Genomic DNA, 27,841 nt, shown 5'->3' with positions numbered 1-27,841 from the left:
CCTGACCTCCCTAGAGGGATCCGACACCCCTATCAGACACACAGGCTCAGAGCCAAAAGGCCCAAACAGGACAGGAACAAAGACAAAGACAGGGACTCTTTGTCTACCTGGAACTACCAGAACAGCTTTGTTTATAAACATTCTGATTTGGTCTATACGTCAACCATAGTTATATACAGTAGAGACAGTCTGTCCAAGAGTCTGTCCAAGAAGCCATTATTGCAACATTCTGTCTGGTTAGTCTGTCCATGAGGCCATTAATGTAACATTCTGTCTGGTTAGTCTGTCCATGAGGCCATTAATGCAACATTCTGTCTGGTTAGTCTGTCCATGAGGCCATTAATGTAACATTCTGTCTGGTTAGTCTGTCCATGAGGCCATTAATGCAACATTCTGTCTGGTTAGTCTGTCCATGAGGCCATTAATGTAACATTCTGTCTGGTTAGTCTGTCCAAGAAGCCATTATTGTAACATTCTGTCTGGTTAGTCTGTCCATGAGGCCATTAATGTAACATTTTGTCTGGTTAGTCTGTCCAAGAGGCCGTTATTGTAATCAGACTAAAATAGATACCTTAGTACTTGCTGTAGTATACACAGACTAAACTAAACTCAGCAAAAAAAGAAACGTCCCTTTTTCAGGACCCTGTCTATCAAAGATCATTTGTAAAAATCCAAATAACTTCATAGATCTTATTGTAAAGGGTTTAAACACTGTTTCCCATGCTTGTTCAATGAACCTTAAACAATTAATGAACATGCACCTGTTAGAATGGTCGTTAAGACACTAACAGCTTACAGACGGTAGTCAATTAAGGTCACAGTTATGAAAACTTAGGACACAAAAGAGGCCTTTCTACTGACTCTGAAAAACACCAACAGAAAGATGCCCAGGGTCCCTGTTCATCGCATGAACGTGCTGTAAGGAGGGATGAGGACTGCAGATGTGGTAAGGGCAATAAATTGCAATGTCTGTACTGTGAGACGCCCAAGATAGCGCTACAGGGAGACAGGACGGACAGCTAATTGTCCTCGCAGTGGCAGACCACGTGTAACAACACCTGCACAGGATCGGTACATTCGAACATCACACCTGCGGAATAGGTACAGGATGGCAACAACAACTGCTCGTGTTACACCAGGAACACACAATCCCTCCATCAGTGCTCAGACTGTCCACAATAGGCTGAGAGAGGCTGGACTGAGGGCTTGTAGGCCTGTTGTAAGGCAGGTCCCCACCAGACATCACCAGCAACAACGTCGCCTATGGGCACACACCCACCGTCGCTGGACCAGACAGAACTGGCAAAAAGTGCTCTTCACTGACGAGTCGCAGTTTTGTCTCACCAGGGGTGATGGTTGGATTCGCGTTTATCGTTGAAGGAATGAGCGTTACACTGAGGCCTGTACTCTGGAGTGGGATCGATTTGGAGGTGGAGGGTCCGTTATGGTCTGGGGAGGTGTGTCACAGCATCATTGGACTGAGCTTGTTGTCATTGCAGGCAATCTCAACGCTGTGCGTTACAGGGAAGACATCCTCCTCCCTCATGTGATACCTTCCTGCAGGCTCATCCAGACATGACCCTCTAGCATGACAATGCCACCAGCCATACTGCTCGTTCTGTGCATGATTTCCTGCAAGACAGGAATGTCAGTGTTCTGCCATGGCCAGCGAAGAGCCCGGATCTCAATCCCATTGAGCACATCTGGGACCTGTTGGATCGGAGGGTGAGGGCTAGGGCCATTCCCCCCAGAAATGTCCGGGAACTTGCAGGTGCCTTGGTAGAAAAGTGGGGTAACATCTCACAGCAAGAACTGGCAAATCTGGTGCAGACCATGAGGAGGAGATGCACTGCAGTACTTAATGGAGCTGGTGGCCACACCAGATACTGACTGTTACTTTTGATTTTGAACCCACCTTTGTTCAGGGACACATTATTCAATTTCTGTTAGTCACATGTCTGTGGAACTTGTTCAGTTTATGTCTCAGTTGTTGAATCTTGTTATGTTCATACAAATATTTACACATATTAAGTTTGCTGAAAATAAATGCAGTTGACAGTGAGAGGACATTTCTTTTTTTGCTGAGTTTAGATACCTTGGTACTTGCTGTAGTATAAACAGACTAAACTAGATACCTTGGTACTTGCCGTTTTCCATCTTTGTTGAGTCATAGTCTTCGACTAGCCGGCGGTTCTTGGTGGAATCTGATTCGTCTGGAAAGTAAGGCTCCTTCTCCAGGCTCTCTCTGACCGGCGTCTCATTGGTCTCTTTTGACCTTTGACCTTCGGCAAGGGACTTGAGCAGAGTGAAGTCATCGTTCTCTTGTTCTGGTTCTGCCTCTTTCACCTCTTTAGGCTCCACAGCAGGTTTGGTGTCTGAGGGGGAGAGGGAAATATTTAAGAGGCTATATGAAGCTTCTGCCTCTGGGGGTGCTCCTCTTGAGCCAAAAAGAGTCCACTCTATGGAGAGAAATATTGTCCAGAAAGGGCACACCTACCTTCACCCATAAATTGTTAGCCTAAAACTGAGGATTTGTGTGTTTTCATCAACTAAACTTCCATAGTGTATCTTTAAATAGAGAAGCCAGCCACCAAACCACCTTGTATCACTCTGCTGTCTTTCCTCTGCAGCTAAACAGCGTTGGGCCTGGCTGGTTTTCCTCTGTAGCTAAACAGGGTTGGGCCTGGCTGGTTTTCCTCTGCAGCTAAACAGCGTTGGGCCAGGCTGTCTTTCCTCTGCAGATAAACAGGGTTGGGCCTGGCTGGTTTTCCTCTGCAGCTAAACAGCGTTGGGCCTGGCTGTCTTTCCTCTGCAGCTAAACAGGGTTGGGCCTGGCTGACTTTCCACTGCAGCTAAGCAGCGTTGGGCCTGGCTGACTTTCCACTGCAGCTAAACAGGGTTTGGCCTGGCTGGTTTTCCTCTGCAGCTAAACAGGGTTGGGCCTGGCTGGTTTTCCTCTGCAGCTAAACAGGGTTGGGCCTGGCTGGTTTTCCACTGCAGCTAAACAGGGTTTGGCCTGGCTGGTTTTCCACTGCAGCTAAACAGCGTTGTGCCTGGTTGGTTTTCCACTGCAGCTAAACAGCGTTGGGCCTGGCTGGTTTTCCACTGCAGCTAAACAGGGTTGGGCCTGGCTGACTTTCCACTGCAGCTAAATAGCGTTGGGCCTGGCTGGTTTTCCACTGCAGCTAAACAGCTTTGGGCCTGGCTGGTTTTCCACTGCAGCTAAACAGCGTTGGGCCTGGCTGGCTTTCTACTGCAGCTAAGGAGGGTTTGGCCTAGCTGATTTTCCTCTGCAGCTAAGCAGGGTTGGGCCTGGCTGGCTTTCCTCTGCAGCTAAGCAGGGTTTGGCCTGGCTGGTTTTCCACTGCAGCTAAGCAGGGTTTGGCCTGGCTGATTTTCCTCTGCAGCTAAGCAGGGTTTGGCCTGGCTGATTTTCCTCTGCAGCTAAACAGGGTTGGGCCTGGCTGGCTTTCCTCTGCAGCTAAGCAGGGTTTGGCCTGGCTGGTTTTCCACTGCAGCTAAGCAGGGTTTGGCCTGGCTGATTTTCCTCTGCAGCTAAGCAGGGTTTGGCCTGGCTGATTTTCCTCTGCAGCTAAACAGCGTTGGGCCTGGCTGGTTTTCCACTGCAGCTAAACAGCGTTGGGCCTGGCTGGCTTTCTACTGCAGCTAAGGAGGGTTTGGCCTAGCTGATTTTCCTCTGCAGCTAAGCAGGGTTTGGCCTGGCTGGTTTTCCACTGCAGCTAAGCAGGGTTTGGCCTGGCTGATTTTCCTCTGCAGCTAAGCAGAGTTTGGCCTGGCTGATTTTCCTCTGCAGCTAAACAGGGTTTGGCCTGGCTGATTTTCCTCTGCAGCTAAACAGGGTTGGGCCTGGCTGGTTTTCCTCTGCAGCTAAGCAGGGCTTGGCCTGGCTGGTTTTCCTCTGCAGCTAAGCAGGGTTTGGCCTGGCTGGTTTTCCACTGCAGCTAAGCAGGGTTTGGCCTGGCTGATTTTCCTCTGCAGCTAAGCAGGGTTTGGCCTGGCTGATTTTCCTCTGCAGCTAAACAGGGTTGGGCCTGGCTGATTTTCCTCTGCAGCTAAACAGGGTTGGGCCTGGCTGATTTTCCTCTGCAGCTAAACAGGGTTGGGCCTGGCTGGTTTTCCACTGCAGCTAAGCAGGGTTTGGCCTGGCTGATTTTCCTCTGCAGCTAAGCAGGGTTTGGCCTGGCTGATTTTCCACTGCAGCTAAGCAGGGTTTGGCCTGGCTGGTTTTCCTCTGCAGCTAAGCAGGGTTTGGCCTGGCTGGTTTTCCACTGCAGCTAAGCAGGGTTTGGCCTGGCTGATTTTCCTCTGCAGCTAAGCAGGGTTTGGCCTGGCTGGTTTTCCACTTCAGCTAAGCAGGGTTTGGCCTGGCTGGTTTTCCTCTGCAGCTAAGCAGGGTTTGGCCTGGCTGATTTCCCTCTGCAGCTAAGCAGGGTTGGGCCTGGCTGTCTTTCCTCTGCAGCTAAGCAGGGTTTGGCCTGGCTGGTTTTCCACTGCAGCTAAGCAGGGTTTGGCCTGGCTGATTTTCCTCTGCAGCTAAGCAGGGTTTGGCCTGGCTGATTTTCCTCTGCAGCTAAACAGGGTTGGGCCTGGCTGGTTTTCCTCTGCAGCTAAGCAGGGTTTGGCCTGGCTGATTTTCCACTGCAGCTAAGCAGGGCTTGGCCTGGCTGGTTTTCCTCTGCAGCTAAGCAGGGTTTGGCCTGGCTGATTTTCCACTGCAGCTAAGCAGGGTTTGGCCTGGCTGATTTTCCTCTGCAGCTAAGCAGGGTTTGGCCTGGCTGATTTTCCACTGCAGCTAAGCAGGGTTTGGCCTGGCTGATTTTCCTCTGCAGCTAAGCATGGTTTGGCCTGGCTGGTTTTCCACTGCAGCTAAGCAGGGTTTGGCCTGGCTGGTTTTCCTCTGCAGCTAAGCAGGGTTGGGCCTGGCTGGCTTTCCTCTGCAGCTAAGCAGGGTTTGGCCTTGCTGATTTCCCTCTGCAGCTAAGCAGGGTTGGGCCTGGCTGGCTTTCCTCTGCAGCTAAGCAGGGTTTGGCCTGGCTGGTTTTCCACTGCAGCTAAGCAGGGTTTGGCCTGGCTGATATTCCTCTGCAGCTAAGCAGGGTTTGGCCTGGCTGATTTTCCTCTGCAGCTAAACAGGGTTGGGCCTGGCTGGTTTTCCTCTGCAGCTAAGCAGGGTTTGGCCTGGCTGATTTTCCACTGCAGCTAAGCAGGGCTTGGCCTGGCTGGTTTTCCTCTGCAGCTAAGCAGGGTTTGGCCTGGCTGGTTTTCCACTGCAGCTAAGCAGGGTTTGGCCTGGCTGATTTTCCTCTGCAGCTAAGCAGGGTTTGGCCTGGCTGATTTTCCACTGCAGCTAAGCAGGGTTTGGCCTGGCTGATTGTCCTCTGCAGCTAAGCAGGGTTTGGCCTGGCTGATTTTCCACTGCAGCTAAGCAGGGTTTGGCCTGGCTGGTTTTCCTCTGCAGCTAAGCAGGGTTTGGCCTGGCTGATTTTCCTCTGCAGCTAAGCAGGGTTGGGCCTGGCTGATTTCCCTCTGTAGCTAAACAGGGTTGGGCCTAAGGTGCTTTATGAATACGGGGCCAGAGCCATGGGCTGCAGTAGGTGGTCTTGGAACCGGGGATTTTATTATAATCCTTATTAGCTGTTGCACATGAAACAGCTACTCTTCCTGGGGTCCACACAAAACATGACACAGCTACTCTTCCTGGAGTCCATACAAAACATGAAACAGCTACTCTTCCTGGGGTCCACACAAAACATGACACAGCTACTCTTCCTGGAGTCCACACAAAATATGAAACAGCTACTCTTCCTGGGGTCCACACAAAACATGACACAGCTACTCTTCCTGGGGTCCACACAAAACATGACACAGCTACTCTTCCTGGGGTCCACACAAAACATGACACAGCTACTCTTCCTGGAGTCCATACAAAACATGACACAGCTACTCTTCCTGGGGTCCACACAAAACATGACACAGCTACTCTTCCTGGGGTCCACACAAAACATGACACAGCTACTCTTCCTGGGGTCCACACAAAACATGAAACAGCTACTCTTCCTGGGGTCCATACAAAACACACAATACGTGTATAGGGTGTCCAATCAAAAACACCATTTTTTATATGTTAACTGTAGATAATTGTCTAAGAAAACCAATGGTCCAAACATCATGTCTCTATAATAATTCTGTAAAAGGTTATTGGAGTTTTTACCCTTGGAGGACGACTAAAATGAGTGTGACTGAAACAATAGAGGCCAGAGAAAGAGGCCAGGAAATGGCATTGTGTCAGCTAGGCTGGATTCTGTGCATGAATTAAGGCTACAGGAGACCTGACATCTCACTTTACTGATGAACTAGTCATCTTTCTTCTCCAATCCGCAGGACATAAAATAATATAGAGCTAAGATGGATAATGACATGACGTAGTATTTTCATATTTTAGTATACACTTTTCATATTCATTCAAAAATATTGTTATTTTTCTAAGATTTCTCACAAAAAGAAGCATATCTCTGTGAAATATCAATGAAGCACTGAGCGTATACCAAGCTTTTTCCCCCAAGCCGTTTACAGTGAATTCAGCTCGTGTCATGCTAATTTAGCCTTTTGTGACCGATGGAAATAAGTTTCCAGACGACGAACACAAACTGTTAAATAGTGTCCGCCCCACAGTGTGGAAACCACTGTGTTAGAGAAAGACCCCACTGAACGATTCAAACATGAATAATCATATTTGTCATTATTTTTTTTACATAAGGAAGTTACATTTTATTAGCTAAGTGCGTTTTCACCAACTCTTGGTAGTGTGGGTGGACACCCAACACAGTACAGAACAGTTAAAGACCAGAACAACTGCATTGAAATAAGATAAAACAGTTATATATTGTGAAGACATCCAAGAGACAACAAAAATAATTCTCCCACACTATTCACATCCATATTCAAATGTATGTAATAACAATATTGACTGAGAAGTATCCACTTACCTGCAGACTCCACTGCTGCTTTCACATCATCTGCCTCTGCAATCTGTGGAAAACAACATGTGGAAACATTTCTCTGTTAATCATCTTCAACATAATAGCTTGTTTACTGTTGCTCCAGTCTGGTTTGATATGATGTGGTTGATGTTTGAGAACTCTCCCCTCCACAAAGTCTATTTGACATGCTATTAGTCTGGAGATAGCACGGAGGATAGTTTGGAGAGAGAGAGAGAAGGAGAGAGAAAGAAAGAGATAGTTTACCTGCTCCTGGATTGGTCTCTCCTCAGTCAGTCGTCTGTTGTAAACTACAGCTTTATCTGCAGGGAAAATAAAACCACATAATATTAATACTACTAATCACCTTTATTATCATGGTCAGCAGCAATGTCATCGTCATAATCAACATCATCATCCGCATCATCATTGTTATCATCATCCTCATCGTCTTCATCATCATCACCATCACCACCATCACCACCATTCACTATCACATCATCTGAGACATCTAAAACGTGTCATTTAGATAGAAACAAATCATAGCCTTAAAAAACTATCTTAAATCAGTTTTAGAATAAACTTTCTCCAATGAACGACAGAGAAAGACATTGACTTGAATTTGAGGGGTCCAACATCATCAGGGTATTTTTAAGATATGCCTGCTTGGTCATGTGGGCCAAGTGTGGTTTTGGTTAATGTGGTTTATTGATGAGAAAGAGGGTACAGTCTAGGGCTACAGTGAGTCCTAACTCCCGACCCGACAGGACACAGCAGCGTCATAATCGGTTTAACAAACAAAAGATAAACTGCGTTGGAAATAGAACGCAATCGGCCTTACATCGCATGCAAACGACCAACCTCACAAACTATTTGTTTATTTGTTATTTCCTGCTCTATTTTAACTTGAATTGGTTTGTTTTATATATAATGTTTAAATATATTTTTAAAATGTGAAAGGGTTATATATATAGCCTGGCCTAGTTAAAATGTACTTTAAAAGTGGGCTATAGGCCTAGCGAACTAAAAAATATTCACACTGAAACCAGTCATCACAGATGTAGGCTACGAGCAGGCCATGTACTCACCATCCTCGGCAGGTGTGGGAAAAGCAGAAATCTGGGAGACAGTCACAGCAAAAATCCCGAGCAGAAAGAGAACTCCCATTCCTTTGGACGCCATTCTGAAATAAAATATCCACTCAATCGGTGGCTGTAGGCTATTTTCCGCTAGATTACTCCCGGTTATAGCTGTCTTGGGGGTGTTGTGTTGTGTGGATGATCCAACCGACGATAGCGGTCACAAACTGCTGGATGTTTGGACAGCTCTGCTCTTCCTTGCTGGTGGTGCTGAAACTGACAACAGGGCTGCGCTTGGACTCTACCCGCTCTGGTTGTTACTTAGGCGGGGAGGGGCTCTTCAAATCTCCGCTCTCCTCTGGTGCTGTTGGAGCTGTTAACGACCTGCAGTGCTGAAACCAGGACACTCGCTATAATTAACTAGAGATAGATAAACTGCCAGGGTCGTAGTCTTTAAACTCCGTGTGAGCTGTAGTGAACTCACCTGCCGTATGCCGATAGTAGCTACCCGAAATAACACGATTTCTCTCTCTCGGTCGGACCAAACCGTGAAGGAGGAGAACAAAACGAATGTCCGCCCCTGATCGTGTGTCCTGTCCTGGACGCCTTAGCTTTTTATAGTCGATACTGTGGGCTGTCCCATTTTGCCTCATTGGAATTAGATACATCCATACATACACAACAAGTCAACATGGTTGAGCCCAGAGCAGTGTTGTGTTTCAGATGTTTTCCATGTTCCTCAGCCCCAGTTAATCTCCTGCTTTATGAGCCGTATGCTTCAGATGAATATACATGCTGTCTGCTGATTGGATAGATCTGTCTTAATGGGACTAAAGCTTTGAGTAGAGTGAACATGCTGAGCAGTGTGTTATCAGTTGTCCATTGAGGAACAGCACACACACACTTAGTAAAGAACAATTGCTACATGCTCAGGGCATTGTTCTGGTTCTGTCTGTCTGTCTGTCATTTACTGAGATTTACTTGATTTCATCACAGTCTGTAGATAGATGGAATTGCTAAGTATGTACATGTAGATATGGTTAAAGCGACTATGCCTATATGATAAACAGAGAGTAGCAGTAGCGTAAAAGAGGGGTTGGCGGGTGGTGGGTGGCGGGACACATGCAGATAACCTGGTTAGCCAATGTGCGGGGGCACTGGTTGGTCGGGCCAATTGAGGTAGTATGTACATGAATGTATAGTTAAAGTGAGCATATATGATAAACAGAGTAGCAGGAGTGTAAAAGAGGGGTTGAGGAACACACAATGTAAATAGTCCGGGTAACCATTTGATTACCTGTTCAGGAGTCTTATGGCTTGGGGGTAAAAACGGTTGAGAAGCCTTTTTGTCCTAGTCTCTCACCTCCTCCCTATAGGCTGTCTTGTCGTTGTCGGTGATCAGGGCTACCACTGTTGTGTCGTCTGAAAACTTAATGATGGCGTGGAGTCGTGCCTGGCCATGCAGTCGTGGGTGAACAGGGAATACAGGAGGGGACTGAGCACGCACCCCTGGGAGGCTCCAGTGTTGAGGATCAGCATGGCAGATGTGTTGCTACCTACCCTGAGGAGCAGGCGGTAGATGAGGAGCAGGAGGTAGATGAGGAGCAGGAGGTAGATGAGGAGCAGGAGGCAGATGAGGAGCAGGAGGTAGATGAGGAGCAGGAGGTAGATGAGGAGCAGGAGGCAGATGAGGAGCAGGAGGTAGATGAGGAGCAGGAGGCAGATGAGGATCAGGAGGCAGATGAGGAGCAGGAGGTAGATGAGGAGCAGGAGGCAGATGAGGAGCAGGAGGCAGATGAGGAGCAGGAGGTAGATGAGGAGCAGGAGGCAGATGAGGAGCTGGAGGCAGATGAGGAGCAGGAGGCAGATGAGGAGCAGGAGGCAGATGAGGAGCAGGAGGCAGATGAGAGGAGAAGGTAGATGAGAAGAGATGGTAGAAGAGGAGCAGGAGGCAGATGAGGAGCAGGAGGCAGATGAGGAGCAGGAGGCAGATGAGGAGCAGGAGGCAGATGAGGAGCAGGAGGCAGATGAGGAGCAGGAGGCAGATGAGGAGCAGGAGGTAGATGAGGAGCAGGAGGTAGATGAGAGGAGAAGGTAGATGAGAAGAGATGGTAGAAGAGGACTGGATCCCAACATGATAATGCTCTTCCTCTCTACAGCACCATATGTATCAAAGCTTAGCTACCATGTCCCTGTGATCAGTGTGTATCTACTGCCCTCTAGTGTGCTTTATATCAGTGTCAGAAGGCCCTGGTTCTCCTGTAGTCCAAGTCAGCAGTCCACATAGTATGGAACTGACACTGTCAATATGGGACATTCCGTATGGATGAGGTACGGAGCATGAGTCACTCAGGGAAAGTCTGCATGCTGTATGTATGCTGTGGGCTCCTGAGTGGCACAGCGGTCTGAATCAAAATCAAATCAAATGTATTTATATAGCCCTTCGTACATCAGCTGATATCTCAAAGTGCTGTACAGAAACCCAGCCTAAAACCCCAAACAGCAAGCAATGCAGGTGTAGAAGCACTGCATCTCAGTGCAAGAGGCATCAGTACAGTCCCTGGTTTGAATCCAGGCTCTATCACATCTGGCCGTGATTGGGTGTCCCATAAGGCGGTGCACCATTGGTCCAGCATCGTTCAGGTTTGGCCGGGGTAGGTGGTCATTGTAAATAAGAATTTGTTCTTAACTGACTTGCCTGGTTAAATAAAGGTAATAAACCATACTACTGTATATAAAATAAAACTAAATGAGCATGACATGCTGGTGTTTTAAAGCATACTCAATACAAGTTTCACATACTGGTAGTTCTACCTCAAAACGTTCTATTCTCACTGAACCATGCTGCCTACTAACACATGGTGGTTCATCATAGCCCTGCCTTGCAGTAGGTGCACAACTTCCTTCCTGTTTCCTGACGACATTGAAACCATCAAACCTTTCTCATGGTGATCTGAGAGCATCTAATTGTAACTATTAGGGTATGTAATGTATGTCTTATGATTATGGGGTTATAGAGATACATGTTTCAAATGTTGCTCTGGGTGACACAGTACAATACTTTATAGGTGGTACGTTATATGTATTGTGATCATGTTTTACTTAATACAATATGTTTCCTGTTCCTTTTACTTGTCTGTCTCAGCAGTCAGTTTGTGTTCCAAATGGCACCCTATTCCCTATACAGTTTACTACACATATCTCTATTGGCCCTTATCAAAAGTAGTAGAACATACAGGTATATGTAACAATTCTCATTAGTGGAAGGAGAGGAGGACCAAAATGCAGCGTGGTAAGTGTTCCTCATATTTTAATAGAAAAACTGAACACTACATAAAATAACAATGAAGAGAAAACTAAACAGGTATCAAACACCCACAACCAAAATGGGGAAAACAGGCTACCTAAGTATGATTCTCAATCAGAGACAACGATTGATAGCTGCCTCTGATTGGGAACCATACCAGGTCAAACACATAGAAATACAAACATAGAACAAAACATAGAATACCCACCCACATCACACCCTGACCAAACTAAAAAATAAAAACATACAAAGCAATCTACAGTCAGGGTGTGACAGTAATACACTCTAGTCCATCCACGTAGAGTCAATCTACAGTCAGGGTGTGACAGTAATACACTCTAGTCCATCCACGTAGAGTCAATCTACAGTCAGGGTGTGACAGTAATACACTCTAGTCCATCCACGTAGAGTCAATCTACAGTCAGGGTGTGACAGTAATACTCTCCAGTCCATCCACGTAGAGTCAATCTACAGTCAGGGTGTGACAGTAATACACTCCAGTCCATCCACGTAGAGTCAATCTACAGTCAGGGTGTGACAGTAATACACTCCAGTCCATCCACGTAGAGTCAATCTACGGTCAGGGTGTGACTGTAATACACTCCAGTCCATCCATGTAGAGTCAATCTACGGTCAGGGTGTGACAGTAATACACTCCAGTCCATCCACGTAGAGTCAATCTACGGTCAGGGGGTGACAGTAATACACTCCAGTCCATCCACGTAGAGTCAATCTACGGTCAGGGTGTGACAGTAATACACTCCAGTCCATCCACGTAGAGTCAATCTACGGTCAGGGTGTGACAGTAATACTCTCCAGTCCATCCACGTAGAGTCAATCTACAGTCAGGGTGTGACAGTAATACACTCCAGTCCATCCACGTAGAGTCAATCTACGGTCAGGGTGTGACAGTAATACTCTCCAGTCCATCCACGTAGAGTCAATCTACAGTCAGGGTGTGACAGTAATACACTCCAGTCCATCCACGTAGAGTCAATCTACAGTCAGGGTGTGACAGTAATACTCTCCAGTCCATCCACGTAGAGTTTCACATTAATATTCATATCTTCACATTCCGGTTTAACTTGAAATAACATTATCACACATTCATATCTACAGTATGTTGTTATCAATAACCTATAGACTACATATGTCTACAGTAATGTACTGTGCATTAAGTCCAGCAGTAAATTGCTGTCCCCCAAACTGATGTTCTTTTCTTCTCATTTTTATATAGACAATTTTTGACTTCACTGTGGACTCTAGACCCTGATACACCACATCTCTATACGTTCATGTGTCCTAGAGGAATTTACTGAGCAGTTAAATGCAGTCCTGCATATTGATATGTTTATTTAATCATTCTAATAAAGTGTGTGTTTCTCTCAACAGGGGATGTGATTCTAGATCCTGATACAGCACATCCCAGATTCATCCTGTCTGAAGATGGGAAACAAGTGAATTGTGGAGACATAAAACAGGATCTCCCTGACACCCAGAGAAGTTTATAATGTTCTCTATGTCCTGGGAAAGGAGGGCTTCTCCTCAGGGAGATTCTACTATGAGGTGCAGGTGGAGGAGAAGACTTGGTGGATTTTAGGAGTGGCCAGAGAGTCCATCAACAGGAAGAAGGAAATTCACCTGAACCCTGAGAATGGATGTGTGTGCAAGTGTGTGTGTTACTCACAGTCTGAATGAATTGCAATCTGTTTATCACTATATGATTATTCTAACAGAGGAAATTCACCATGTACAATTGATGCTGATTGTCATCCTATTGAGCTGTTGTAACTTCTCATGGGACATGTTCTGTGTTGGACTGTGATGTTATGCCTTTCATAGACTCCTGTAATTTCTGCACTCTAACACAAGGCCATTGTGTTCTGGAACTGTTGCTTGTATAAATAACTGTTGTGTAACAATATGATAGTATTATCACCTCCCACTATATAAGGGACATGGAAACATTTACTCTTGGAGTTCTCCACTGTGAAATCAGAGACAGATCTCCCTCACAACTGCTTGATTAAATATGTTTCTATTATACAATTAAATAGTCTCTGCCTTAGCCTTTGGATGGGGTTTTCGACAACATTTGGTTCCGTGACCCGGATGAGAGCGACCTGACCTTTTGATCCATTTCGCTCGGCTTGAACCCAGACATCCCTCTGGCCACAACAAAACAAGGTAAAAGACCTTATTCAAGATTCTCTGTGAGGGACTGTCTGTTTTCCAGCTGAGCCTTAATGGAGAAAGATCTCTTGTCCTCCTCATTCCCAAAATGTAGGGGTTCCATTTGGCTGAACTATTTCCCTATATTTTTACTTGTACCTTTATTTAACTAGGCATGTCAGTTAAGAACAATTTCTTATTTTCAATGATGGCCTAGGAACAGTAGGTTAACTGCCTGTTCAGGGGCAGAATGACAGATTTGTACCTTGTCAGCTCGGGGGTTTGCACTTGCAACCTTCCGGTTACTAGTCCAAAGCTCTAACCACTAGGCTACCCTGAATCTGTCTTGGGAAAGGATTCAGAGGAGCTAAAGAAATTGATCCAAAGAGTAAATCTAAGGAAACTGATTAAGTGTATCTAATAGTAGGGATTTGTTTTCCTATAATCACATGAAAATACTGTTGGATCAGTGCCCTCTACTTATATTGGCACCCATGGTACATATGAGCAAAACGGGCTGTAAATAAATGTCTTTGCTGCTTATCCTCTTGGTCTTGCATTCAAAATATTCACACAAAAAAATCCAACCTTTAATTGATGTAAAATGATTGAAAAAAATAAATGTGAAATAAATGAAAAAAATATTTTTCTCCAAAACACAATTATTGGCACCCCTAGAAATTCTTATGATTAAAATCTAACTGATGTATATTCCCATTCATATTTGACATTTTTAAGTTCACCTGAGTGATTAGGAATACTTAAGTGGTACTGTCTCCACCCTTGCACAGCTATTTTCAGCTTTCTCCAGAGATGTTTAATCGGATTCAAGTCCAGGCTCTGGCTGGGCCATGTTGGGGAATAATCAGAATTAGTTGGTAACATAGGTAAGATGTTTTATATTCATCATATGTTTGTAAGTTACTTCTCACCAGAATGTTATTTTTGTATAATACTGTGGCGGGGTTGCAGTATCTGTTCTATGTCAAGACTAAGTTGCTTGGGCCGGAGAGAGGGGAGAAGTCAAGCGTGTATCTCTTGGCTCCACAATGTCTGTGTGCCAGTCAGTGTGTCTCTGTGATCTTGTCAAGATAGGATGGATTTGATATATGGCTGTTGATATGGAGGATTTGTTTATGGTTCTGAGTTTGAGAAAAGAACATAGTTTAGGAGACAAAGCTGAACGATAAATTATGCCTATGCTGTCTCACTATGTGTGTCTTTGCTATAAAGGATCTCAGTTGAAATGTGTAAGGGACTCTCAGAGAATTCATTGATAGACACTGAATTGATCTGAGAGTCACAGGGTTGTGATAGAGCTCATATAATTAAAGATGGACTTTGATAATTAACTCTGACTTGTGTGTGGTTTGCTCCCATGATTTGGTAAATAGAGGAAATTTCCACAACAGCCACATTCAGAGACTCGTCTTGAAGCCACTCCTACTCCTTCAATGTCTCCTCTCTTACACTGTGTCTACCCTTTCACCTCTCTTTCATTGTCTCTACTCTTTCACTGTCAACCCTCACACTGTCTCCTCTCTTTCACCATCTCCCAACATTTACTGTTATTTGGAATGGTTCCTTATTTTTTATTTAACCTTTATTAACTAGTCAAGTCAGTTAAGAACAAATTATTTTTTACAATGACAGCCTAGGAACAGTGGATTAACTGCCTTGTTCAGGGTGAGAACAACAGATTTTTACCTTGTCAGCTCAGTGATTCGATCTAGCAACCTTTCGGTTACTGGCCCCAACGCTCTAACCACTACGCTACCTGCCACCCCAGTATTTGATATAATGAAGGCTCCAGATTGCATGAAATGGCTAACATATTCCACATTTCACAACAACCCCCTCTATAGTCAATAATTACAATAGAAATGGTAATCATGTTATAATGATTGTTATCTTTATTACATTATTTGTATCATTAAATGATGTGTAGACAAACAGTATTACAAGTAAACCAAAATGTTTTCATGTCCTGTCACACACACATGAAAAGGTACTTCAGACAGGTCCAAATGTGATTGGTGGTAGAGAATCTACAAAAGGTTGAGAACCTCTGGTATAGAATACAAACCAAACACTGATACAAACCCTACAGTCATAAACAGAATGTCTGGTTACACATTTAACATAATTTCTGGAACCGTAATGGACAGGACCATGTGGAAGGTTAATATCAGAGCCAACCAGTACAGTTTGGTTTGGCCCAGTAGTGTTAACAGGGTAATACAGTATTCTGCACTGCTCTGAGACTGGTATGGTGGAACTCTGAGGGTTCATCTCAAACTATACCCTACTACACCTCTTAATATAGTGCACTGCATTTGACCAGGTCACATAGCACCATGATGTAGAGCACCGTTTGGTTACAGTATCAGGCAGTTGCTAAATAAACTCAGCAAAAAAAAGAAACATCCTCTCACTGTCAACTGCTTTTATTTTCAGCAAACTTAACATGTGTAAATATTTGTATGAACATAACAAGATTCAACAACTGAGACATAAACTGAAAAAGTTCCACAGACATGCCTCCTTGCAGCATGCCTAAGGCACGTTCACGCAGATGAGCAGGGACCCTGGTCATCTTTCTTTTGGTGTTTTTCAGAGTCAGTAGAAAGGCCTCTTTAGTGTCCTAGGTTTTCATAACTGTGACCATAATTGCATACCGTCTGTAAGCTGTTAGTGTCTTATTAACGACCGTTCCACAGGTTCATTAATTGTTTATGGTTCATTGAACAAATGTTACAAATTTTTTTACATTTTTTTTTACAAATTATCTTTGAAAGACAGGGTCCTGAAAAAGGTCTGTTTCCTTTTTTTGCTGAGTTTATGTAGGTAACATGATATAATAGTCAGTAGTACCACATTATTTCTTATTAATATGAGCTGAAATAGGATAATATAACTAGTACGTATTTCCCTACATGATCACGTGCTTTAACCTCTACAGCACCACAGGCTGTCTGACATGGCCAAAGATGGTGGATAAATGAAGATAGTTGACTACCGTCGTTTACCATTCGTTTACCATTTACCAAAAAGTTGTCATTTCCGGTCTACTTAAGGGGGCGGCTCTCCCATAGGCTGTGTTCATTGACTTCCATTGGAAAAAAAATGAGGGTGTAGCATATCCCACTTCCTCTTCCATCTCTGCAATGACATGTCCCTGTGATCAGTGTGTGTCTACTGCCCTCTAGTGTCAACTTGATATTAGTGAAATAAGGCCATGGTCCTCTTGTTAGTATCATTAAATGATGTGTAGACAAACAGTATTACAAGTAAACCAAAATGTTTTCATGTCCTGTCACACACACATGAAAATGTACTTCAGACAGGTCCAAATGTGATTGGTGGGAGAGAATCTACAAAAGGTTGAGAACCTCTGGTATAGAATACAAACCAAACACTGATACAAACCCTACACTCATAAACAGAATGTCTGGTTCACATATTGATTGTGGCATATGGATGGTAATATAAAGAGGACAGACTTAAAAACTGAAAGGAGAGTAAGAAAAACAATCCTGTGAAAGTGAACAAACAACAGGTTGAGGGAAGTGGAGGATCCCTCAGCGATCGCTTGCATCTCTCACAGGTGGCTGCTGGCACGTTCATTTGGGAGGACAGACTCATATTAATGGCTGGAATGGAATTAATAGAATGGTCTCAAACACATGAAAGACCTGGTTTTCATGTTGCTGATACAGTTCCATTTACTCCATTGCAGCCATTATTATGAGCCGTCCTCCCCTTACCAGCCTCCTGTGATCTCTATGTGTGACATCTCATTGTAGCCAGTTTATCAGAGTTTTGTTTCCAGAAACTATGCAACCTCTCACCTACTTCCTCATAACTTAACTCAAGCTGATTAAAGTGTGGATTCCATCTCATCTACAAGAATAACAAGTTATGTTGAAAGCTACTTCCCTGCCTTGCAGTAGACACAGCAGATTTATTTTCTCTCCAGTCTTTCCCCACAGGCCAGCGAGCTTTAAGCCAAACTCTTCTCAATTGTGATCTGCATGTATCTAATCGTAAGTATTATTTGTATATATGTTTGAAGCTGTCAGAGAAAATATAGTTAATGGCAGAAATGCTTTATACTAATAAATCCCAGCAATTAATATTCAAGTCAATGTTGATGGTTGGCAATAGCTGTGTGTGAGAACCAGACAGGCCTTGATAAATAGGCCAAGTTTAGCATATTTAACAAAGTCTGTCTTGAGTAGTCTTTGGCCTGAGGTGATTAAATAGTGTGTGTGTGTGTGTGTGTGTGTCTGTCTGTCTGTCATATCCCTCAGTGCAGCTTTCAGGGATTATGGAGATAATGGGAGAAATGCTTTATATTATCAAATAAAAGGACCAAGTTTACATATTTTTGAAAGTCTGCCTTAATTAGTCTTCTGTCTTAGGTCTCAGGTGGTCTTAGGTGATTACATAACAAATCCATATCATATGATCCATAGCATCGCCTACATTGAATCCCAGTATGTTATCCTCTCTCTCAGAAATGATGTGGACTTGGACATACTGTCTGTGTGTCAATCTCCTGCTTCTCCTCCAAAGAGCAGGCTCTGGTAGAGTGACCTCACATGTTCTTTGTGTGTGTGTGTGTGTGTGTGTGTGTGTGTGTGTGTGTGTGTGTGTGTGTGTGTGTGTGTGTGTGTGTGTGTGTGTGTGTGTGTGTGTGTGTGTGTGTGTGTGTGTGTGTGTGCGTGAACAATGTGAGAATTTGCATGAACGATGGCTACGGTTTGCACTTTCAGTACTAGGCTATTCCATTGGCAACCAAGCTAAATCAAGCAAACCTTAAGTATTTGGGCCAGGTTTGGTGTTGATCTTTAGTGTGGTCTGTTAAAGTTTGAAAGGCACCAACAGCTGATGATGTGCATGGTCGTTTTTGATATTGATTGGTTGTTTTTCTTTCCAGAGAAGTTTGAGGTTCTTGGTCTGACTCGTGCCATTGTTGCTGTGGCTGGTGATGACATCATTCTGCCCTGTTACATCAAACCCAACATCAGCGTTGAGGACATGAGAGTTGACTGGTTCAGAATCAACCTCCCAGACACTCAGTCAAACATTAGAGTCCATCTCTACCAAGACGGCAGAGACAAATACCATGATCAGATCCTCTCCTACAGGGGAAGGACATCGTTGTTTAAAGAGGAACTGAAGAAGGGCAACACCTCTTTGAAACTGACCAGGGTACAAGGCACTGATGATGGACGTTATAAATGTCTTGTTGAGTCTAAGACACATTATGATGATTCCACCATTCAAGTCTACGTCAGAGGTACATTTCTTAAATATAACAACCCATGTGATGTTCCTCCCAATCTCAGTAGTACTTCATCTCCAGTCTCCCTTTGTTTCTGTAGCTATAGGATCCAAGCCAGAGGTTTCCATTGAGGGACAGAAAGAAGGAGGGATGGCTCTGCTGTGTGTAACTAAAGGCTGGTTCCCTGAGCCTGAGTTGGAGTGGCTGGACAGTGAAGGGGTCACTCTGTCTGCTGGACCGTCAGAGACAGACAGGGACTATGAGGGATTCTACGTAGTCAAACTAAAGACCACCGTAAAGGAGACTGACATCAACCGCTTTACCTGCAGACTGAGACAGAGGCAGCAACATGAGGTGATTAAGATGGAGACAGAGTTTCACATCCCTAGTGAGTAACACAACATATTATTATTGTTTAGAACTCTAAAGTATTCTAATGTCAAAATGAAACCACATTGGTTTTGTAGATCCAGCTATATGCCTCCACCTCAAATGAATGGAAAAGATAAACACAACATTAAACCAGGAAATTAGATGCTCATCTTTCCATTAATTTGGCATTGAGGCATATTGCTGGATCTACACAACTAATGTCATGGGACTTGGTTTCATTTTGACATTAGTTTACATTTGAGGTCTGTAAATGTCTGACAAAACATTCTTTATGAGTGAAATGTCCCTTTAATAGTATTCTTATTTGGTAGCAGTGGTAAGCATGCCACTGATCTCAGTTGATTTGTGTCTTGCAGGCGAGCTGATCCTTGTTCACACAGACACATGGAAAGTGGCCCTTGCAGTGATTGTCTCTCTGGGCATTTTCCTTATGGTCATATTAGCTTTCACCATTTGGCGCTGGATTGCTTTGTGCAATGACTATGGTAATAACATATGAATTAAAGGGTTTTATTTGACCTAATATAAATGTTCTACAGTAAATGTTTTACAGTGCAGTTTACAGAGTGGCATACACAATGAGTTAGGTACTAGAACTCAAAGCTGGCTAGTTCTAATCACTAGGCCGACAAGGTGAAAAAATTATTTAAAAATTCAGTTGATTCACCCTTGAGCAAGGCACTTAATCCTACCTGCTCCAGGGTTGCCATCAATAATGGCTGATCCCTGGCAGTGACCACACTCTCTGAGTGTATCTCAAGGGGAGCTGGAATATACAAAAAAAAACACATTTCCATTTTACACCTCACACTCATAGAAGTTAACCACTTGTATATACGGTGAAACAGGACAAATACAAGCCCCCCCCTGTTTGACCTTTAGAAGTAAAAAGCAGACATTGGTCAGATACTGTACAGGTGTATTTAAGGATTTGTATCAAATAAAATTCAGTTCACAGTATAGGGCAAACATTTCTATTTAAAACAACTTTCTCCACAGAAATACTAGATGTTTTAATATAAGGTTTATTTAAATCTCAGTGCATGGTTTACCTGAACTATATCAGTGTAACTTCTTCCTTCATGTAAAGGACTTTGTCAGAAAACATCTTGAGTAGGTCATTTTGTGGACTTTAAGTTAAGTGGTGTCTTACTGTCAAACTTGCAGTTTTCTCTTCCAGAAATGGAACTGTGGTTCTGTGTTCATTAAGGATGGTCACTCTAACGGTTCTCTTTTCATGTCTGCAGAGAAAAATCTCATCACTAAGCTGAGTAAGTTGTGTCCAACAGTCCTATACATCAATGTGTAATTTTTAAAATCCCAATTAGATTGTTATACCAAACAACAATTGGAGACAAACAATTCCCATTACATGAATGTGTAACATAAATGGATAGCGTACAACAGCTAGTTTCATGGATTTAAAATCCTTACATATTTGACATTAATACTTTTCATCACATTGTTTTTACTGTGCCCATCCCCCTGCCACACAACGAGTTGAATGAATTATTCACCATTAAGAATGCTTTACTTTGACTTTAATTCATCTGTTTGTCTGCAGAGATACTTGCTGATCAGCTGGGTAAGTAGGAGCACGATGCATTACTAGACCCTTATGGTCAATATACAATACATACATGTATATTCTAAGGCAGGCTTCTCCAACCCTGATCCTGTAGCGCTGCCGTCCCGTAGCTTTCAATCCAACCTTAGTTATAACTAACCTGATTCAATTTATCAACCAGCAAGTTATTAGAATCAGGTGCACTAGATTAGGGTTGGAGAGAACACCTACAGGGTGGTCTCCAGGAACAGGGTTGGAGCGAAAACCTACAGGGTGGTTCTCCAGGAACAGGGTTGGAGCGAAAACCTACAGGGTGGTTCTCCAGGAACAGGGTTGGAGCGAAAACCTACAGGGTGATTCTCCAGGAACAGGGTTGGAGCGAAAACCTACAGGGTGGTTCTCCAGGAACAGGGTTGGAGCGAATACCTACAGGGTGGTTCTCCAGGAACAGGGTTGGAGCGAAAACCTACAGGGTGGTTCTCCAGGAACAGGGTTGGAGCGAAAACCTACAGGGTGGTTCTCCAGGAACAGGGTTGGAGTGAAAACCTACAGGGTGGTTCTCCAGGAACAGGGTTGGAGCGAAAACCTACAGGGTGGTTCTCCAGGAACAGGGTTGGAGCGAAAACCTACAGGGTGGTTCTCCAGGAACAGGGTTGGAGCAAAAACCTACAGGGTGGTTCTCCAGGAACAGGGTTGGAGCGAAAACCTACAGGGTGGTTCTCCAGGAACAGGGTTGGAGCGAAAACCTACAGGGTGGTTCTCCAGGAACAGGGTTGGAGCGAAAACCTACAGGGTGGTTCTCCAGGAACAGGGTTGGAGTTAAAACCTACAGGGTGGTTCTCCAGGAACAGGATTGGAGCGAAAACCTACAGGGTGGTTCTCCAGGAACAGGGTTGGAGCGAAAACCTACAGGGTGGTTCTCCAGGAACAGGGTTGGAGCGAAAACCTACAGGGTGGTTCTCCAGGAACAGGGTTGGAGCGAAAACCTACAGGGTGGTTCTCCAGGAACAGGGTTGGAGTTAAAACCTATAGGGTGGTCTTCAGGGTTGGAGCAAAAACCTACAGGGTGGTCTCCAGGAACATGGTTGGAGAGCCCATTTCCAAGGGCTTACAATTTACATTGTGCAAATAGCATAAAGATGAGTCAAAATTATGTGGTAAAATATCACTGTATTGGAATAATTTTTTACTCACTGCGATGGAAATGTTTACACAAAAAATGATATTGTTTTATTAATTTATTTCAAAATGTTCTCATTTTAATTAGCAAGAATTATAATTAGTTTTATGTTTAATTTACCCACAGATTTAGTAAACATGAAGGGCTGTCCAGGTAAATGAATGATACTGAATTGTATTTAAAATATATTTCATATCATATTTCTGTTGCTTAAGGTATACTATATTATGGTAGAGGGATGTATTTTTACACCATGTCACTTTGCATATGTTTCTGGTCCCGAACCTCATCAATAAAGTTTAGAGATTAAGAGGAGATTTGTCATTGTGTTCCAAGGGCACCACACAGTACACTCTACTGTAATATTATATTACCATAGTTTCTGGTATCCCCTAATTCTGACATACTCTCTCTTTATATTGTAGAACTTGAAACCATCAGAAAACATGCAGGTCAGTGTGTTTGTTGTACTCTCCAGTCCACCCACCTAGAGTTTAGGGCTGGGCGGTATACCGTATTTTACAATATTCAGGTATTGATGCACGAAAAGGTTTGTTTTTTAAACTTTACTTTCCATAACGGTATTTGACTGTTTGGTTTGTTAAATGTGATACGCCGTGTGTTATGTCCATTTTTATAGTTTACTTCGCTATTTGAGTCATCTCTCTCCGCTCTCTCTCTCCATGCTGAATTCCACACAGACCTAGCCCCGCCCCCTGTCACTCATGGAGCGCATTTGTTGTTCCTCTTACCAAGAGACAACTGCATTCAGTCTCCGCATCAATGCAGTATATGCAACAATGTTAATGACAACGATGCTGTTTTCACTTTGCTTCTTATTAATATACCGTAAATCCACTAGCGTTCTATAATTACACTATATGTTTGTGTTTCTTACATCTGTAAACAGCTAGTTTGTATTTTCTATGCAAGTTGGGCCGAAATCTTGTTAGCCGCTAATCGTTAGCTAGCTAATAAATGTACAGAGTCAGAGCAAACGTAACTAGCTACTGTATACAGACTGATAATCCCAGTAATGGTGTAGAACTACAGTACCAGTCAAGTTTGGCCACACCTACTCATTCCAGGGTTTTTCTTTATTTTACTATTTTCTACATTGTAGAATAATAGTGAAGACGTCAAAACTATGAAAAACACATGGAATCATGTAGTTACCAAAAAAGTGTTAAACAAATCTAAATGTATTTTATATTTGAGATTCTTCAAGTTGCTACCCTTTGCCTTGATGACAGCTTTGCACACTCTTGGTATTCTGTCAACCAGATTCATGAGGTAGCCACCTTGATAGCATTTCAATTAACAGATGTACCTTGTTAAAAGTAAATTTGTGGAATTTATTTCCTTAATGCATTTGAGCCAATCAGTTGTGTTGTGACAAGGTAGGGGTGGTATACAGAAGGTAGCCACATTTGGTAAAATACCAAGTCCATATTATGGCAAGAACAGCTCAAATAAGCAAAGAGAAACAACAGTCCATTACTTTAGGACATGCAGGTCAGTTAATCCGGAAAATGTCAAGAACTTTTAAAGTTTCTTTAAGTGCAGTCGCAAAAACCATCAATCGCTATGATGAAACTGGCTCTCATGAGGACCGCCACAGGAAAGGAGGACCCAGAGTTACCTCTGCTGCAGAGGACAAGTACATTAGAGTTACCAGCCTCAGAAATTGCAGCCTAAATAAATGCTTCACAGAGTTCAAGTAACAGACACATCTCAACATCAACTGTTCAGAGGAGACTCCGTGAATCTGGCCTTCATGGTCGAATGTGTCCGTGTCTTTGTGAGACGCAGAGTAGGTGAACAGATGATCTCTGCATGTGTGGTTCCCACCGTGAAGCATGGAGGAGGTGGTGTGGGGGTGCTTTACTGGTGAAACTGTCAGTGATGTATTTAGAATTCAAGGCACACTTAACCAGCATAGCTACCACAGCATTCTGCAGCGATACTCCATCCCATCTGGTTTGGGCTTTGTGGGACTATCATTTGTTTTACAACAGGACAATGACCCAAAACACACCTCCAGGCTGTGTAAGGGCTATTTGACCAAGAAGGAGAGGGATGGAGTGCTGCATCAGATGACCTGGCCTCCACAATCATCTGACCTCAACCCGATTGAGATAGTTTGGGTTGAGTTGGACCACAGAGTGAAGGAAAAGCAGACATCAAGTGTTCAGCATTTATGGGAACTCCTTCAAGACTGTTGGAAAATCATTCCTCATGAAGCTGGTTGAGAGAGTGTGAAAAAAAAGCTGTCATCATGCCAAAGGTTGGCTACTTTGAAGAATCTAAAGGACATTTGAATTTTAAACAAATGTTTTGGTTACTCCATGATTCCATAATTAGTTACATAGTTAAAAATAAAGAAAAACCCTTGAATGAGTAGGTGTGTCACAACTTTTGTAATGTATATCTGCATGTTTAAATCAAAGAGGAATACGCAAAGCAAGAATATGTATGCTACATGAAGTAGCTAACAAAAACATGCAATGTATCCAAAGATTGTAGAGTCCCCTAGGAAACATTTATCAACACTTTGGTTCCTACCATGTCACAATAACTCCTCCCTGGCATTTTCATTTGTTGTCATGTCAAATACTGTATTTAAAGTGGCCACTATTATATTCAAACTATTGAATTGGAATAATCATTTTATTTCCTTGATTCCAACAGTTCACCAAAGTATTTTTCTCTAAATCGCAAGTCAAATCACAATTGCAACATTCGGTTAAAAATAAAGCATAGATTGTTTTCCCATATCGTGCAGCCCTACGTGGCATTGTGGAAATTATCTCAAATGAGTGCAGGAAATACAGAAATTGATGAAAATTTCTGAACTTTTAATTATTCAAAAGCATAAAATACTGTCATTCCGTCAATTTATTTTAAGTATTGTGATATGATATTTTGACCATTTGCCCAGCCCTACTAGAGTTTCACATGAATATGAATATATTCACATACTGGTATTACTTGAAATAACATGACCACACATTCACATCTACAGTATACTTATTCTGTTATCAATAATAACTTATAGGCTACAGTAATGTAATGAGCAGTAAAATGCAGTCCCCCATATTGTTATGTTTATTCTAATAAAGTGTGTGTTTCTCTCCACAGTGGATGTGACTCTAGATTCTGATACAGCACATCCCAGACTCATCCTGTCTGAAGACAGGAAACAAGTTAGATATGGAGACATAAAACAGAATCTCCCTGATAACCCAAAGAGGTTTGATATTGTTCCCTATGTCCTGGGAAAGGAGGGTTTCTCCTCAGGGAGATTCTACTACGAGGTGCAGGTGGAGGAGAAGAATGGGTGGACTTTAGGAGTGGCCAGAGAGTCCATCAACAGGAAGAAGTATATTTACCTGAAACCTGAGAATGGATGCTGGACTGTTTGGCTGAGGTATGAAGAATACAAGGCTTTCACTGACCCCTCTGTCGTCCTCTCCCTGAGAGAGAAGCCCCAGAAGGTGGGGGTGTTTGTGGATTATGAGAAGGGTCAGGTCTCATTCTACAATGTAGAGACCAGGTCTCATATCTACTCCTTCACTGGCTACACCTTCACTGAGAAACTCTATCCATTCTTTTATTCTGGTGCTACTGGTAACTCAGCCCCACAGGTCATCACTCCTGTAGGTGTCACTGACTAACTGTTTTATATCAAACATTGAAATACTGGTTGTGTGTGTGTGTGTGTGTGTGTGTGTGTGCGCAAGTGTGTGTGTGTGTGCAAGTGTGTGTGTGTGTGTGCAAGTGTGTGTGTTACTGTCATGACTTTGCCCTGTTGGGTGGGGTTTATGACCCCCCCATAAATACCTGTCCTCCTTTTCTCTCCACTCTACAGAATGGACTTTTGGAAAGCCCTATGTTACCACAGAGAAAGTATGGTAATATCAAAAGGCAGGGGAAAGGAACAATAGTTCCCTTTCTCAACCAGTTGAAAGTGTTCGTTGGTACTTAAACAATATGATGTCAGATCAGTTGTTGTCTGGGACATTATATCTGATGATAGGATTACATAAATTGTATCTTGGAAAGTCTACACATTCTAGTTATCAGATTCACATGGAATTAAATATGAAACTATTTGTGAAAATATGAAATGTAATTTTAACTTCTAAATGAGAGAATTGTTTTCATAAGTAAACTATGCTCACTCAGTGGCCACGCCCAAGTGAACAGACATTGGTTGAGAACTATGAAACACGCCCTTCTCTCCCCCAGTACAAAAGTCAGTTGACGGAAGTTAACCTTAGTTCCCAATGACGCGAGGACTGGTGTCCGTACGTTTATAAGGGCTAATTTCAATATGGAGGTGATGATCACCTCACTGAAATGGTGTATTTCGACTAGACCAGCATACGCTGATTATGGCAACTTAGTATGAACATTGAACGATTATTTACAAGAGAAGTGATACATCCTAGACTTCGAGTTATCAGCTGCAGCTGTAAACGTATGTGGCCTAGGAAAGGACAGACAATCTCCTAAGAACGACAGGGTACTTTAACGTACCCACTCTACAACCCTACGAGCAGAAATATTCTTCAAAGGACAATGGCGATCTCTGCTGGGCAAACCAGTCTTCCATCTTCGACCCATCTATCGAAGGGCAGCTCAGAGTAAATATATATGTTGCATTTTCCTTCTCCGAATGGGCGGTTATTAGAATGCATAAGATTCTGTATTTACGGTAGAATAGCTTTTCAAGGTCCGATAGAGACCCAATCCCTTTGTCACTCCATCTTCCCGCTCTTTCATTCAAACCCAACCCCCTTCTTTTGTGTAACCAGCTGTCATATTGGGTTAGCCCACTAGGGTATTTTCATGACATGATTAGTAATCGATGTATGATCAATCCTGTGTATATATATGTAATTCTGTGTGATTATTTCGGTATTTATTAAATAAATAATTACACCAATTTGTGTATTGCTAATTCAACTTGTTAGCCTGGGTTCGTGCAGTACTTTATGACCATCAGAATGAGACTGAATAAGGTGACGATTAATGATTGACTGCTATTGATATTAAAGATCTTCAGATTTTCAAGAGATTGGATTCGGGAGATAACTGCTCTATATAAATGAATGCTTCCGTGGTGCCCCAGGTTATTAATGGTTTAATTGTTGCATGGTTTAATTCAATCACATAATCAATTAAACGTTAGGTAATCGATTTGATAAAATAGCATGTCATATAATTTAATCAGTCAGAGACACAACATAATTGGTACCCCCTGTGAGGGATCTAAAATAGAATGACACTTCTATTTTGATTCAGCCTATATGCATTACTCAAAGTAACAACGTTCTCCTCCAAATGCTGCAGACCAAAGACGATCAGTTAATGAACACAATGACTAAGTTGGATGACAAATCAGCAGAACTCAATGAAGTTGCTGACCAAATGAATGATGAGAGAACTCAGGTGATGAAGGTGGAAATATTGATTTCTAAGCAAGCGGAGGAAATCTCATCACCGAATCTCTCGCTCCATACTCAAGACCTCTATCTGCAAACAATGACAGATACGTTTGAGACCGAAAGGAGCAAGTGCAACACTCACATGTCCAAAATCAGCACTCTAAACTTTTTCTGCCTTTGGACCCAAATGAGAAATTCTGTGTTCTCCTGGGACCCAAGATTAGGAAAATATGCAACTATACATAAATATCAGTACTGTAAGGGGTGCGTAACCGGTGGCAGGGAAGTCAGATGCAGGAGAGCAGAATTTGGTAATAGCCTAAGCAGTTTAATAGCAAAACCAACGGCATGAAAATAACAAGATATGGGTACAAAAACCCATCGCGAATGTCGTGGAAATTT

The 27,841-nt window shown here is 43.1% G+C and overlaps 2 protein-coding genes across 2 annotated transcripts in view; one reads left to right on the top strand and one right to left on the bottom strand.

The window, feature by feature from the left end:
• The window catches only part of LOC109884863 (secretogranin-3), a 27,955-nt gene extending 19,120 nt beyond the window's left edge, over nucleotides 1-8,835 (bottom strand). The window contains exons 1-5 of the mRNA XM_031812387.1: nucleotides 8,562-8,835; nucleotides 8,087-8,469; nucleotides 7,266-7,321; nucleotides 7,008-7,050; nucleotides 2,136-2,375 (exon numbers count right to left, since the gene is read on the bottom strand). Coding sequence (XP_031668247.1) covers nucleotides 2,136-2,375; nucleotides 7,008-7,050; nucleotides 7,266-7,321; nucleotides 8,087-8,180 — 433 coding nt within the window. The 5' untranslated portion in view covers nucleotides 8,181-8,469; nucleotides 8,562-8,835. The remainder of the gene's footprint in view (nucleotides 1-2,135; nucleotides 2,376-7,007; nucleotides 7,051-7,265; nucleotides 7,322-8,086; nucleotides 8,470-8,561) is intronic.
• Nucleotides 8,836-17,501: 8,666 nt separating this feature from the next.
• LOC109884861 (butyrophilin subfamily 1 member A1) lies at nucleotides 17,502-26,935 on the top strand. The gene is made up of 10 exons (XM_020476767.2): nucleotides 17,502-17,602; nucleotides 18,077-18,145; nucleotides 18,499-18,861; nucleotides 18,947-19,234; nucleotides 19,596-19,724; nucleotides 20,487-20,510; nucleotides 20,804-20,824; nucleotides 22,113-22,139; nucleotides 22,412-22,438; nucleotides 25,128-26,935. The coding sequence occupies exons 2-10, from the start codon at nucleotides 18,079-18,081 to the stop codon at nucleotides 25,661-25,663; spliced, it is 1,482 nt and encodes a 493-aa protein (XP_020332356.2). The 5' UTR covers nucleotides 17,502-17,602; nucleotides 18,077-18,078; the 3' UTR covers nucleotides 25,664-26,935.
• Nucleotides 26,936-27,841: the final 906 nt, after the last annotated feature.

The sequence above is a fragment of the Oncorhynchus kisutch genome, unplaced genomic scaffold (assembly GCF_002021735.2).
Source record: "Oncorhynchus kisutch isolate 150728-3 unplaced genomic scaffold, Okis_V2 Okis03b-Okis08b_hom, whole genome shotgun sequence".
In the NCBI taxonomy this organism is placed as follows: Eukaryota; Metazoa; Chordata; class Actinopteri; order Salmoniformes; family Salmonidae; genus Oncorhynchus; species Oncorhynchus kisutch.
This window is presented reverse-complemented; position numbering and strand designations above follow the sequence as displayed.

Excerpts from the sequence above, each read along its gene's own strand:
- LOC109884861 (XM_020476767.2), top strand. The coding sequence starts at position 18,079 with ATGATGTGGACTTGGACATACTGTCTGTGTGTCAATCTCCTGCTTCTC. Across the intron at positions 19,725-20,486 it reads TGCTTTGTGCAATGACTATG|AGAAAAATCTCATCACTAAG; the intron begins GTAATAACATAT and ends TCATGTCTGCAG. Across the intron at positions 20,825-22,112 it reads GATACTTGCTGATCAGCTGG|ATTTAGTAAACATGAAGGGC; the intron begins GTAAGTAGGAGC and ends ATTTACCCACAG.